Source organism: Festucalex cinctus, chromosome 2 (genome assembly GCF_051991245.1).
Source record: "Festucalex cinctus isolate MCC-2025b chromosome 2, RoL_Fcin_1.0, whole genome shotgun sequence".
Classification (NCBI taxonomy): Eukaryota; Metazoa; Chordata; class Actinopteri; order Syngnathiformes; family Syngnathidae; genus Festucalex; species Festucalex cinctus.
Genome location: NC_135412.1, coordinates 26,855,296 through 26,868,951, shown reverse-complemented (window position 1 = coordinate 26,868,951; position 13,656 = coordinate 26,855,296). Strand labels below are relative to the sequence as shown.

The 13,656-nt window shown below is 40.2% G+C and overlaps 1 protein-coding gene across 2 annotated transcripts; it reads left to right on the top strand.

The window, feature by feature from the left end:
- Positions 1–3,375: 3,375 nt before the first annotated feature.
- tmem81 (transmembrane protein 81) lies at positions 3,376–10,536 on the top strand. Of its 2 annotated transcripts, none has more exons than XM_077514067.1 (6): positions 3,376–3,548; positions 4,053–4,302; positions 4,373–4,521; positions 5,876–5,991; positions 7,187–7,300; positions 9,256–10,536. In XM_077514067.1, exons 2-6 carry the CDS (start codon positions 4,069–4,071, stop codon positions 9,333–9,335), a joined length of 693 nt encoding a protein of 230 aa, XP_077370193.1. In that variant the 5' UTR covers positions 3,376–3,548; positions 4,053–4,068; the 3' UTR covers positions 9,336–10,536. The 2 variants fall into 2 exon arrangements, with proteins under 2 accessions (XP_077370193.1, XP_077370192.1); XM_077514066.1 differs by having other exon boundaries at positions 3,381–3,548; positions 7,187–7,380.
- Positions 10,537–13,656: the final 3,120 nt, after the last annotated feature.

Below are 13,656 nucleotides of genomic sequence, written 5' to 3'. Positions count from 1 at the left end.
TAAAATACAATTTAAAAAAAAACTCATAATTCACCAGATGTCATTAATTTCCATTGCAGGATGGGTGTTCACAAAAAAGGGCTACAATATCTGAGCTGGTCTGCTTTTCACAACAACCTATTCCATTTTTTTCTCTGCTGCTGTAAATAAAACACAAAATAAAATTATATAGCTGAAGAGAGATTGCTGTCAGGGCTATAGAGCACCCGTTCGCGGCTGTCCCTGTTGTGCAAAAATGTTGGCTAATGCTTGTGGGGGGTAGAGTTACATAAGTGGTATCTTAACATTATCCGCATTGTCAATACTGTACAACGAAATGTGTATGGCGTCATATGGAGGAAAATAGAAAGATTGCTTTAATGCCATGACCTGTATTTGTTGTCCTGTAGTGCCGAGGGCATGTTTACATTCAAGTCTGTCAAATTTCATGTCGTCTTAAAAAAATAAAAATAAAATCCGGTCCTCAGCAGTGATTGTACTTTTTTTTTTTTTTTTAAACTCCGTCACTCTCTCTACTTCCCTCCACTCCTCTCTTCCTTGCTTCCTTCCATCCATCACTCCTTCCTCCCTCCATCATTTGATTTGTACGTTGTTGAGCTTGATTGCTCTTATTTGATACCCTGCAGCCAAGCGCCAAGGTCCTCTTTCTGAACATCTGCCAGGTGGACGTCACCTCACCTTTATCTTTGATCCGAAGGTTACTACAGAGGTTACTACAAGTACCTGTCCTGACGACCGTCGTATCCTCTCTGTGGTTGGATGCCAATACGTCCATCCATGAACACGGCAAGTGGTCTGATGAATCCCCATTTAGTGACGTTCACGTGATCGCAGGTTCGTCTAAATAATGATGATGTTAGAATGGTCTGTAAGCATTTTCATGTGGCAACATGAGAATGTAGCCATTATTTACTCTCATGGTATTTTGTGGGTAAATGACAGGCTTCCATTTGAGGCTTTTCTTGAAAGCCACCTGCAGATTCACGTGCCCTGATCGGTTGTGGATTGTGAGCACGGGGATACAACGTGTCTGACAGACTGTTGGCGGAGGTGAGATGGTGGCTGCTAAGAGCATGCTCCATGCCACGTTCTAACACTTCCTGATACATATCTCCTGTTTCTTCAGGTCTATCCTAGCTGTCAATGGACGGGAGGCGGGGTATACCCTGGTTGCCAGCCAATCACTGGGCACACATAGAAGACCAACCATTCGCACCCACAATCACACCTATGGATAATTTGGAGTGATCAATCGGCCCCCAATGCATGTTTTTGGAATGTAGGAGGAAACCGGAGTACTCGGAGTAAACCCATGCACAATAGTGCACACTGCTTCTTTGTTACAACCCTGCGATTCGATCTTGCTCTTGCTCTCTGTTTGAAGGTTCTTCCTTCCTCTCTGTTGCCTAGTGTAGAGACCTACACCATATGTAACGTGTCTTGAGATAACTTTGGTTGTGAACTAGGTTATGCAAAATTTAATTTAAAAAATGCATGCTTCAATCCATCCATACATCCATCCATTCACCCATCCAATTTCTTAACCGCTTATTCCTCACAAGGGTCGCGGGGGCTGCTGGCGCCTATCTCAGCTGGCTCTGGGCAGTAGGCGGGGGACACCCTGGACTGGTTGCCAGCCAATCGCAGGGCACACAGAGACAAACAACCATCCACTCACACACGCACACCTTGGGACAATTCGGAGCGCCCAATTAACCTGCCATGCATGTCTTAGGAATGTGGGAGGAGACTGGAGTACCCGGAGAAGACCCACGCGGGCACGGGGAGAAAATGCAAACTACACCCAGGAAGGCCGGAGCCTGGACTCGATCTTGCGTCACGCTTCAAGCCATTGTTTTTAATTTTGTATACTTAGTTTAAACCTAACCCAGATGTATTTTGAAAATACAAATCCGATTTGTATTAATAGCCAATTTGTCAAATCGGCTATTATTACTTTAAACCAATGCTGTCAAAGTTAAAGCGTTAACTCATTGATTATTCACAAAAAAATCGCACTAATCTTGTATAAACGCAGATTAATCACACTATTAATTTTGACCGCAGATGATCCTTTAGCTTGACAGCAGAAGGTAGGTTGTGTTTGAGCAACATAAACATAACTACATGCATTAAAATAAAGCATGTATGAAATTCAGAATATTTGTTGATGTCAAAATATTGGGGCCATTTTTTATTTTTATTTTTCATTTTAAATTATGGGCGGCACGGTGAAGGACTGGTTAGCACGTCTGCCTCCCAGTTCTGAGGACTCGGGTTTGAGTCCAGGCTCCAGCCTTCCTGGGTGGAGTTTGCATGTTTTCCCCGTGCCCGCGCGGGTCTTCTCCGGGTACTCCGGGTCTCCTCCCACATTCCAAAGACATGCATGGCAGGTGAATTGGGCGCTCTGAATTGTCCCTAGGTGTGCTTGTGGTTGTGGCTGGTTGTCCGTCTCCGTGTGCCCTGCAAGTGGCTGGCAACCAGTCCAGGGTGTACACCGTCTGCTGCCAGCTGAGATAGGCTCCAGCACCCCCCAGAGCCAGCTGAGATAGGCTCCAGCACCCCCCGCGACCCTTGTGAGGAATAAGCGGTCAAGAAAATGGATGGATTTGAAATTATAGAAAGTAATTAACTGATTAGGAAAAAGAGGAGATTGACAGAGCGCAGTAGATCAAAACATGATGTCCACATAACATTAAATGTAAAAAGACTTAACACATAAAGTGTAAAAATAAATTTGGCGGGCAAAAAATGTTGATAAGGATTTTTAATTAAGTGATTAACAATCATGATTAATCAAAATTCTAACATGGGATTAATTTGCTTTTAAAAAAGTAATCGTTTGACAGCTCTACTCTAAAAATGTTATGGTGACATGTGACTACTAGCTTCCAAGCAAAGAAACTCCTATTAACATCACTACCACAAAATTCGGATACATAGCTGGACAAACAGACACACATGAGAAACCTGTAAATTCTTCATCGTTAAACTAAACAAAAAAAACAAAAACAAAAAAAAAAAAACGTTTGTCTTTGTGTACAGTATTTCTAAAAGTGCCATATAGGCCTACATAATACAGCATTTCAGGCCTATGTCTCGTGTGTTTTGTCTGACACCAGCTGGACAGACAAAAAACTGCAAGTCAATGAATGTAAATAGTCAGTTAAAAAAAAAAAAAAGATAAGTAAAATGAAAGAAAATATAATAAAAAAAGCATTTCAGTGAGAAAGTATAAACAAGATTTCGGATGTTTAAAACAGACCCGCGAGTATATTTGCGTGTGTAAAAGGACGTTTAGCAACACTTTATTCGGGAAATGGCTGGATGGATAGCCCAATCACGGTAATTACGACGGTTAACCGGTTGTCGCAGCAAAGGCAGTAACGCGATTATTTTCAAGCAAACGTAAAGATGAGCGTCACGTACATGAATGCAGTTGATGTCGTGTACACCTTTGTGTGTCACAGTCCTCTACCTCAGTGCATGCACCGTATGGCACTGTGAGCTGTGATGGGTAACATCCGCAGATGACGTCACGACGACAGGTTAAAAAAAAAAAACATTTATGTTGTTGGTTCTCATTTTGTTTGTTATAGTCACAAAGGATTTGTTACTGAATTGTTAGATTTTGTTTTCTTAGCGAGAGAGAGAGAGAGAGAGAGAGAGAGAGAGAGAGAGAGAGAGAGAGAGAGAGAGAGAGAGAGAGAGAGAGGATTGTGGATGGATGGTTGTCTTTGTGTGCCCTGCGATTGGCTGGCAAAAAGTTCAGGGTGTCCCCCGCCTAGTGCCCGAAGCCAGCTGGGATAGGCTCCAGCACCCCCGCGACCCTCTTGAGGACTTAGCGGTTAAGAAAATGGATGGATGGATGATTTGCTCATTCAAGACCTGCAGTTCATATTATCCTGCACGTCGCTACACATTAGGAGCCACTTGTGAATTAAATATCCACTCAGCTAATTTTTCACTATATTATGGATGAAATAAAGTTCTTCCCAAACTTAAAAAAATAAAATAAAATCCAACTGATTTCTGTATTCATTCACTTCCAGGAGATACCTCAACACAATGGCTCGAATGCTAGTTCTCTTCTTTATCATGCTCCATATCCAGTTTAGCTCTGTTGACGAAAACATAAATACGGAGAAGTTGGTTGTGGCCGTCAACAGCACGACGTGCAGTGTCACGTGTGGCATGGGCTTCAAAGTGCAAACGATTTGCACATTTAAAGATAGCGAGAAGGCCATGGAGGATAAAAAGAAAGTCGCGAGTGACACGAGTACCCAAGAGGACAAGGACAAGGTACTGTACCCCACAGCCAAACGAGTAATAACGCTCCGCCGCCGAGCATGATGTTGTGCTTGTGTCCCAGGATGACATGGAAAAGTGTCACAATGTGACAGTCAGGTGTCGGGAGTCGTGGAATTGTGGAATAAGGACTGTAACCAAGACAACAGGAGAGAGGCTGGAGATGGACTGTCTGGTGGAGTTGATGAAGCAGATGAAGAAGCTTCCGTTGAGGTGAGCAGTGATACACAGTCACATACAGTAAGTAAGTTTGTCATGAGATCTCAGCAGATGTGCCAGGGAAATGATCCAGTTTCACATTACTGTTCCAAAATGTATTTCCTGCAAACTATGTATGTATCTTCAAGTGATACCTGACTATTGAGGCATTCTGACATTCTGTACAATAATTTGAGGTGATTGGATGATGCAGCATTGTACACGTTTGTTTTAACCAATCACGGCCACAGATGAAAATGTCAATATCGGAGCTGTTGGAATTAGGATGGTGTTGGATTATCATTGCTACTGATAATAGGATAATTTGAATAAAAAAAATATCATTATGAAAGAATGACAAGAGCTTGTTTTTATTTCAACAATCTCTCACCACGTTCTTGATGGTCCACACCAACTTTCGTTGCACACTACGTGCTCGGACTCTTTTCTGAACCAAATTTCTTACACATTTTTATTCTGAAAGGTGCTATAGTGTTGAATACGATTGCGTATTAGGGCTACATATATATATATATATATATATATATATATATATATATATATATATATATATATATATATATATATATTAGGGGTGTAAAAAAATCGATTCGGCAATATATCGCGATACTGCATCGCACAATTCTCGAATCGATTCAATCGGCGGCTGAATCGATTTTTAAACTTCCATTTTTAATGGAAAAATATTCCACAAAACGTCTTACTTTGTGTTAGGGTTCACACCTTAAGCATGGAAGAATGTTATATGAACGGAACATTAAGCCTTAATATTTCATTTTAATGTTGTTCAAACATGAAACAGATTACAACCTGTATAAGACTGACGTTTCAGATAAATAAATAATACATTTTCATATAAATCTTACACTCTACAAGTTTACTGATTAGTATTTTCTCAATTTGAATGGAAAAAAATCGCAACAATCGACATATAAATTCGTATCGGGATTAATCAGTATCGAATTGTATCGTGACCTGTGAATCGTGATACGAATCGAATTGTCAGGTACTAGGCAATTCACACCCCTAATATATATATATATATATATATATATATATATATATATATATATTATTATTTTTATTTTTTTTTTTAGGGTGAGGGCAATATTCCGAGGAAAAAAACTCGCACATTTGCCAAGTGGCAAATTTGCAGGGAAAAACAAAAAATTATATATATATAAAAAACATTTTTTTTTTCTCAGAATATTCCCCCCGAAAAAAATAAATACACATGTGGCCCTAATACGCCTTCATTGTTTGAGGGTGTTAGACATCCATTCCATGTTGTAAAATAATTTGTGATATTTTCAATAATGCCACATCACTTGTGTTCTTCTCACTTGAGGGTGGAATGGCACCATGCCCCAGGGTTGATCAGCTCCGACGACTCGTTATTCACCCGCTGGGCGAGTCCACAGGTGGACCAGGTCATTCTGGACCCGATCAAAGAGGAGCATGCAGGTGAATGTGGTGTCAATAGACCGTTCTAGCTGACGTCACTGCTTACTCCGCCTCCTGGAGGACAAGCCCCCCATAAATGAACATGATCTTTGGCGAGCGTTTTCGTTAAAAGGAGGGAAATATGTTGTGCCACAAAAAACATCCCGAGTAGAACACTACATTACTGCGACTCATTGAAACAAGCTGTTTGGAGCCGCTAGCTACAAATAAATGGAGTTGCTTGGCGCAGCAAGTCCCCAGTTCGAGACCAACTCCCTTTTTTTCCCCCCTCCTTCTTTCCTCTCTCTTGTTACCTCTCCTCACTTACTCCACGATTTCTTGCGGCAAGGAGCTGTTTTGTTTTATTGAAGAATTAACTAATGGCTTACATTCAGAGGAGTGCTCAAACACAGATCTCCAACAGCAGACTTCAGTCGGCTCGCCACCGGGGGCGCGGCAATCTCACGGGGAGAGGCGGGATTTTACTGAACCGCACGTTTTACGTCAATGTTAGAAAACTAACCAGCAAAACACCTAATATTTCAATTGAAAAAAAAATATATCTCCATGGTGTCAAAGGTAAGAGTTAATCATTATATGCCTATAGTTAACTGTTGAAAGGGCTTAAAATACCGTGTGGTGTAATCCCTTTGAAGTGTTGCGATTGGGTTTAAATAGTTAACATTTTGTTCAAAATACTTTATGCAAAAAAAAAAAAAAAGTATGAATGATTGTTTCACTAAAGATAATATGGCACATTCATCACGTCTGATGGAATATACAATCAGAGGTTAATGTTATGACCCACTACTGTGTTTGTACCTAATATAAAATGATCTGAGCATCTCCTTGTAGTTTTTGTGGGTGCAAAGCAGTCGCGTCGTAGCTTCGCTAGCCACCCTGCTGTCTTCGACTCAACTGTCTTCTGCTTGGTTTAGAATCGCTGTTGGCAGCCGAAAGAATGATCGCATCTCTCTTTGAGCAATTAGAATATCCGTAGGCCACTCACAAGCTCACCATAGCATTGGTCGCTGATTTATCAACTGTTTGACCCATTTTCTCGGTCACACTCATTGTTTTCTCATTCACCCGCTTTGACGGCTTGTCCTCCAGCATGGGGCTGCACCCAAATGACATCACACTAGAACGGTCTATACCCTCAAACCTGTTGTGATTACATCATAATGTGCCTACACGTTGGTTTTGTACCCACCAGGAACGTACTGCTGTGACGTGCTTGATAGCAACTTCAAAAAGTTAAAAAAAGTTTACTGGGGTGTCCGAGTGCTGCCAAGAGGGGTCCTGAATTTGGACTACAACCACGCTCTGGGTATGTGGGAGTCACCACCGGACAGGCATCAGGACATTGAGTCAACATTTCAGGATTCCTTTACCATCTGGCTTTACATAGTAAGGTCAAATTCAGCAACAATATGGTTTTGGGTTATGGCGAGTGGCAGTGAAGTTTTATGATTTGTTTATTTTTTTAACTCATTCACTGCCATTGACGGATATACACGTCAATGGGAACGGAATTGACTTAACTCATTCACTGCCATTGACGGATATACACATCAATGGCAGTGAATGAGTTAAATGGTGGATAAGGTCCAATCATGCTGCGTACTGAATAGGGTATATGCCACGGAAGAGACGGACGGGACTTCCGACTTCCGTGATTTTGCACATGAGCTTTGATTCCGGTCCGGGTTGCGAACGCGCAACTGAGGGGCACACACATCGCAAACCGGACCGGAACCAAAGCTCATGCGCAAAAACAGTCCCGCCTCTTCCGTGGCATTTACCCCATTGGAAGTATGAACACAGCCTTAGGACCCTCTGTGGGTGCAATGAGCATCTCATTGAGGCATTGATAATTTCATACCATGTTGGCCAGTAGGAGTTGACTGCAAATGGTAACATTCTCAACTGTCAAGCAAGTGTGCAGAGTCGTTGATCATTACAGGATGTCCTCTATTTATGAAGGAGTTCCATTCCAGTGAGATGGAACATATAGGCCTTAGCTAATGTCGCAGTAAAATCCGAATTACAGAAAATGTATGAAAACACTTCAAGATGTGACGATAAGTGGTTCAGAGAATGGATGGCGGCAACTGCTATATAAGGAAGTTAACTACTGTATATTCCATCCATCTGTCCACTTTATGTATCGCATATATTAAAATGTGAAACCAAAACAGCCCTGCTTGACTTGGATCAACATTTTCTGGTATGGTGACACCGTACTCTGATTTGCAGTCTGCTTACTTGAGTTGTTCCTTTACAAATCATTGTGGAAAACTCCAAAGTTTAATCTAGATTTCCAAATGTAGATGTTTCAGAGTACAGTAGTCCCCACTCCAAGGCTACATTCCGGACCCCACCGCAAAAAGTGTAATCTGCGATATAGGACAATTTATTAAGCATGTTTTTAGCATTTACAGGATTTAAATGTATTTATTTAAAAAAAAAAAAAAAACACAATACAAACAAATATATTAACCATATTGAGAGAACGGGTGGCCTGGTGGGTGAGTGGTTAGCACGTCCACCTGCCATTACTGAGGACTCGGGTTTGAGTCCAGGGTCCGGCATTCCTGGGTGGAGTCTCCCCGTGCCTGCGTGGGTCTTCTCCGGGTACTCCGGTCTCCTCCCATATTCCAAAGACATGCATGGCAGGTTAATTGGGCGCTCCGAATTGTCCCTAGGTGTGTTTGTGAGCATGGATGGTTGTTTGTCTCTGTGTGCCCTGTGATTGGCTGGCAACCAGTTCAGGGTGTACCCCGCCTACTGCCCGAAGCCAGCTGGGATAGGCTCCAGCACCCCCCGCGACCCTTGTGAGAAGCAAGCTGTTCTACATCACAGTTCTGAGGTTCTGGCTTTGATTCTCGATTCTGAGTGTGCATGTTTGCTTGTTTAACCTTTCTCTGGATACTCCGGCTTCTATGGTTAATTGAAGACTGAATTTTCAAGAGGCGTATTACCTCACTTCCTCGTGAAGCTAAGCAATATAGAAAATGGATGTATGAACAATTCTCCACTAAACTCAACTTTATTTAAAACAACCATTGCTGCATGCAGAGAGCTGTACATGGAATATAAATCAGTGATGCAGTAGACAGGTAAAAAAATAAAAAATAAAAAAAATATACAAAAATAAATAATTAATATAAGTAGGTAAGTATATAAGTAAATAGTGTGGACAATTTACAAAGACTGCACATATATATTAGTGAGGCTTTCAGTGCTTTGTCAGATTCACTCATGTTGCTGCTTACTACACAGATGCTCATCTTGCTCAGCCTTGTCAACGTGGCGGTGCTCTTCATGGTGGTGAGGATGTGGAAGAACAGAGGCACATATAAGGTCCCTGATGATGCAAACAGCCCTGAAACCACGACACAGCTTTGAAACATACGCATTGCAACATATTTGAGGAGGTAATATTTAGTGTACACACCAATGTGAAGTCAAACAATATTTATTTTGATTGCAATTAGGTCAGTTCAAAGGTCAAATAAATTGTATTATATTTCGTAGTTGTTAACCTAACAGAGTGCAATATGTCTCCTGTCTTTTCACATCTGTTATTAAACAAGCACAGTTTGTTCGCCAAAAAGCCAATAGATGGCAGTGCTTTCACATTGTCGAGTCCCTCACTCTCACTACTATATATATATATATATATATATATATATATATATATATATATATAAAGCAGAAATTAGTCAAATTGGGTTTCTTTGTGAGATGAGGGTTGCTTCCGGGGGAACCGTTACACCCGTGAAATGCAACCTCAGCGATGGCTTTGTCACCTGTAAAACGGCCACCTCAACACAGTGATAAGCTGTAAAAATAAACAATAAACAGCAAACATAAGTACAAGGATAGCGGGACCAAATTCAAATTATCGGTGACAGAATTGTAAAAAGGTGTCAGTCCACATTCATGTTGACAGCACTAGCTCTGTGATGGGGCATCACTGAAATGTTTGGGTGGTCGCCTTTAGATGCACACCCACATCACACTCAAAATATCTGCATATTCTCTAGTTTGGGTAGTTGAGTCTTGAATGACATGATCAAGTACGGTTGAAAGACAATACGTGTTCCTTGTGCAAGTGAGAGAGGAGCAAGTGATATGGCTGTCATGTCTGGGTTTTTTCTTTTCTTTTTTTTCTTGACCATTTTGAGCCCTCTATTTCATGAGTATATTTTTTCCCCATTGAAACCCTGACGCATATGATCTAACAAATGCATTGCAAAGATAATCCATTAGAGGGCAGTATCACCCAGCTGATGGCTTTTCCAGCAACATTGCAAGATTGCCCCAATTGAAAAAGGAGAGACACATATAGTTATTACTCTGAAATGTTCATTCTGATATTTGAAATATTTATATGTTTGATATGGCTGTTTATTATTATATTTTTGAAAGTTATAAATGTACAAATTTAAAGCATTGTGGTCGGATGTATCAAATGACACAAAAGTCATATGTGAAAGTTGATTTTCAAACAAAAGTTTTGTGTTTGTTTAAAAGGACCAATAAATACTCTACAAATGTTTTGTTGTTGTAATATCACATGTTAACGTGTAATGAGACGTACCATCAGCAGGTAGTTTTAATTCATCTGCATTACAACAAAAATGTCCACGACAAATGGCAGAACAAAAAAGTCCTCACAACAGTGTGGGCATCAGCTGCTTGGGTACAGCACTGCTGGCTCTTGATGCTCTGATGAGGTGACACAAATCACTGGCCGAAGTCCTTCTCATTGTCTTACCCAAATCAACACTTGAGGCCAGAACACTATTGCATGAGTAAAGAAAGGAGCAAATCACATCAAGTAGTCACATCTGTTTCATGCACACTGTTACATCACACAATATGCAGAAGCCTTCTCCACACATGGTTATTATAGTTAATGAGAATTAAAATAACTGAAAATTAAAACATAAAAACACATTTTTGCTAGTGAAATTAAAAAAAAATAACTGAACCGACAATGTATGTGATTGGCTGGCAACCAGTTCAGGGTGGACCCCACCTATGCCCGAAGCCAGCTGGGATAGGCTCCAGCACCCCCACGACCCTTGTGAGGAGTAAGCGGTCAAGAAAATGGATGGATGGATGAACCTACAATGTATGCTAAAACTATAACTGACAAAATCTGTTTATTGTAAATATTGCTATTAACGGCTGTATAGAAGAAAGATGGTCTATTTTATTACATAATACTTTTACACCACTAGTAACTTTTTTTATATTCTGCACTTCACAAATATGCAATTATGCCATATATATATATATATATATATATATATATATATATATATATATATATATATATATATATATATATATATATATATATATATATATATATATATATATATATATATATAAAGTCAATTAAAGCATTTTGGAAAAAATAAAAACTAAATACAAATTTGAATAAAAAAAAATACAGTACAGTACAGTACAGGACAGTACAACATACAGTATAGTATTAACATTCACTGCCAGCCATTTTAGAAAACTTTAAAATTTTCAATACTCGCGTGATATTACATTCAATAATTATATATAAATCGAATCTACCAAATGACAGAATAGACTCCCTACTTTTTGCCCCGTCCCGATCTTTTATAATTGACAGTAGAAAAATGTAGGTTTGCCAAAATACAGCCATTTCTCCCATGGACTCTGAAACTGTGTTTATTTTGTATAAAATGGGGCAATGATGTCATCTACCGGTGGTTGGGCATCAGTAAAGTTGTTTCCAAGTTTGATATTTACAGTGGAGCATAATCAGATTCGCCCCCATTTAGCACCGTTCTAAAAAATACAATTGACAAGTATACTTGTCAAAGGCAGTGAATGAGTTAAATCAAGCTTATTTAAATTAATTTATTATTCAACTTAAACTGTAATTTCCAGGGTGCAAGGTGACAAAAGGTCAAGTTTTCACAGGGTATGATCATTTTCTATAGGCATTGTAAAAACTATAATGAAACATCCAAAACTGTTTTAACCTTGCCCCACATCATCTCCTTTGCAGCCTTTAATAAATCACCACCACCTTCACACCTCACCATGGCTAGCTGTATTATCTTGGACAGAATGTGTGCCATTCCGCTACATTTTCAGTTAGTAATCAATTGCTGATTTAATCAATAATTAATTATTGAATCCCCATTTGTGTAGCCTTGAGTAGCAGACAACTAGTGTTGTAGTCAAGACCACACCAACCGAGAACAAGACATTACCGAGACTAGAGATTATCAAGACCGAGACTAGATCAAGACTTTCTGTGGTCCAGGCCGAGACCTGGACTACATATATCAAAGAAAAATCCTCAAAAAACAGAACAAAATGACCAGTATCTTTTTATTTTTAATACGTCTGCAACAAAGCAAATTCTGCTATGTTGTTTCTGTAATACTAACCTTGCTCTCGCAAGATGAATTCTCAGGGAATTTGTGAGTTCACAAACTCCGGAGAATACATCTTGTACCGCTCCTGCAGATAACTGCCGTTCTGAACCGCTGGTGGTTCGGACCAATCATAGAGCGACATTGCGTTTTGGGGCGGGATATGCAACTAACGAAACAAGGAAGCCAGCGCCGACGCAGGGGCTAACAAACAAACCAACATGGACGAATGGACGCAACAATTAATTCTGTTCTCGCAGAATTACTCACCGCTTCCTTGTTGAATGTTGAACAGCAAGAGGCGCTTCGTGCATTTCTAGTTGGTAAGATGTTCATGATTTTCCGCCTTTCGGCAAGAACAATAACAAAATTTTCACCCGTGGCTCTGATTGGTTAAAGCAAATGTGTAGAATGTCGCATCAACCAATCAGCTTGAACTAATGTACACAATGTCCCGCCTTTTCCCGCCGAAATTACTGTGGAGAGGCCAGATGGATATTACATATCCATCTGGCTATAGCCAGCCAATATATAGCAATATATTACCAGGTTACTGAAATACTACAATGAAATAAATCTCAAATCTAGGGGGCGTGGCACTCCAGGCAACAGAGGGACGGCAGCGCAGCACCTACATTCTGCGTTTCACAGTATTACAGTAGTTTACAAGAGTACTGGCCTTGTCTCAACTGGTCTTGATTAAAAATCACGAGTCCGCCTTAACTGAGAGCGAGACAAGACCAAGTAAAAGTGCCTTCAATTCCAAGACGAGATGAGACCCTGAAAAAGTGGTCTTGAGATCGCTCTCGTGACCAAGATCGAGCTCAATACTAGCACCGTTCCTCTGTGATCCTGACTACAATCTGGAGCCTAACATCTGAACAAAGGGCTTGATTTTAGAAAAAGTCTTGATAGCTTGAATGTAGCCAATTTCTGTATATGAGTTAAAGCCTTGTGAATATCGTTGGCTCAAGATGAAGCTAGAAATCATATTACGCTTCATTAAAAATTCTGATCCCTTTATGTATAGTATGTAGTAGTATGATGGAAAATAAAACCTGACTGATCATATACTGTACTGTATGGCTCCTCAAATTTAAATATTGTTGAATATATTCAATTTAAATGAATTACAATCGTTCTAAATAGTGTTCTTCCTATACCGATACTGGTATCGGCAGAGGGCCCGATACTGCATTAAAACAGTGGTATCGATATCGGTGAGTACTCACAAGTAACATGCCGATAC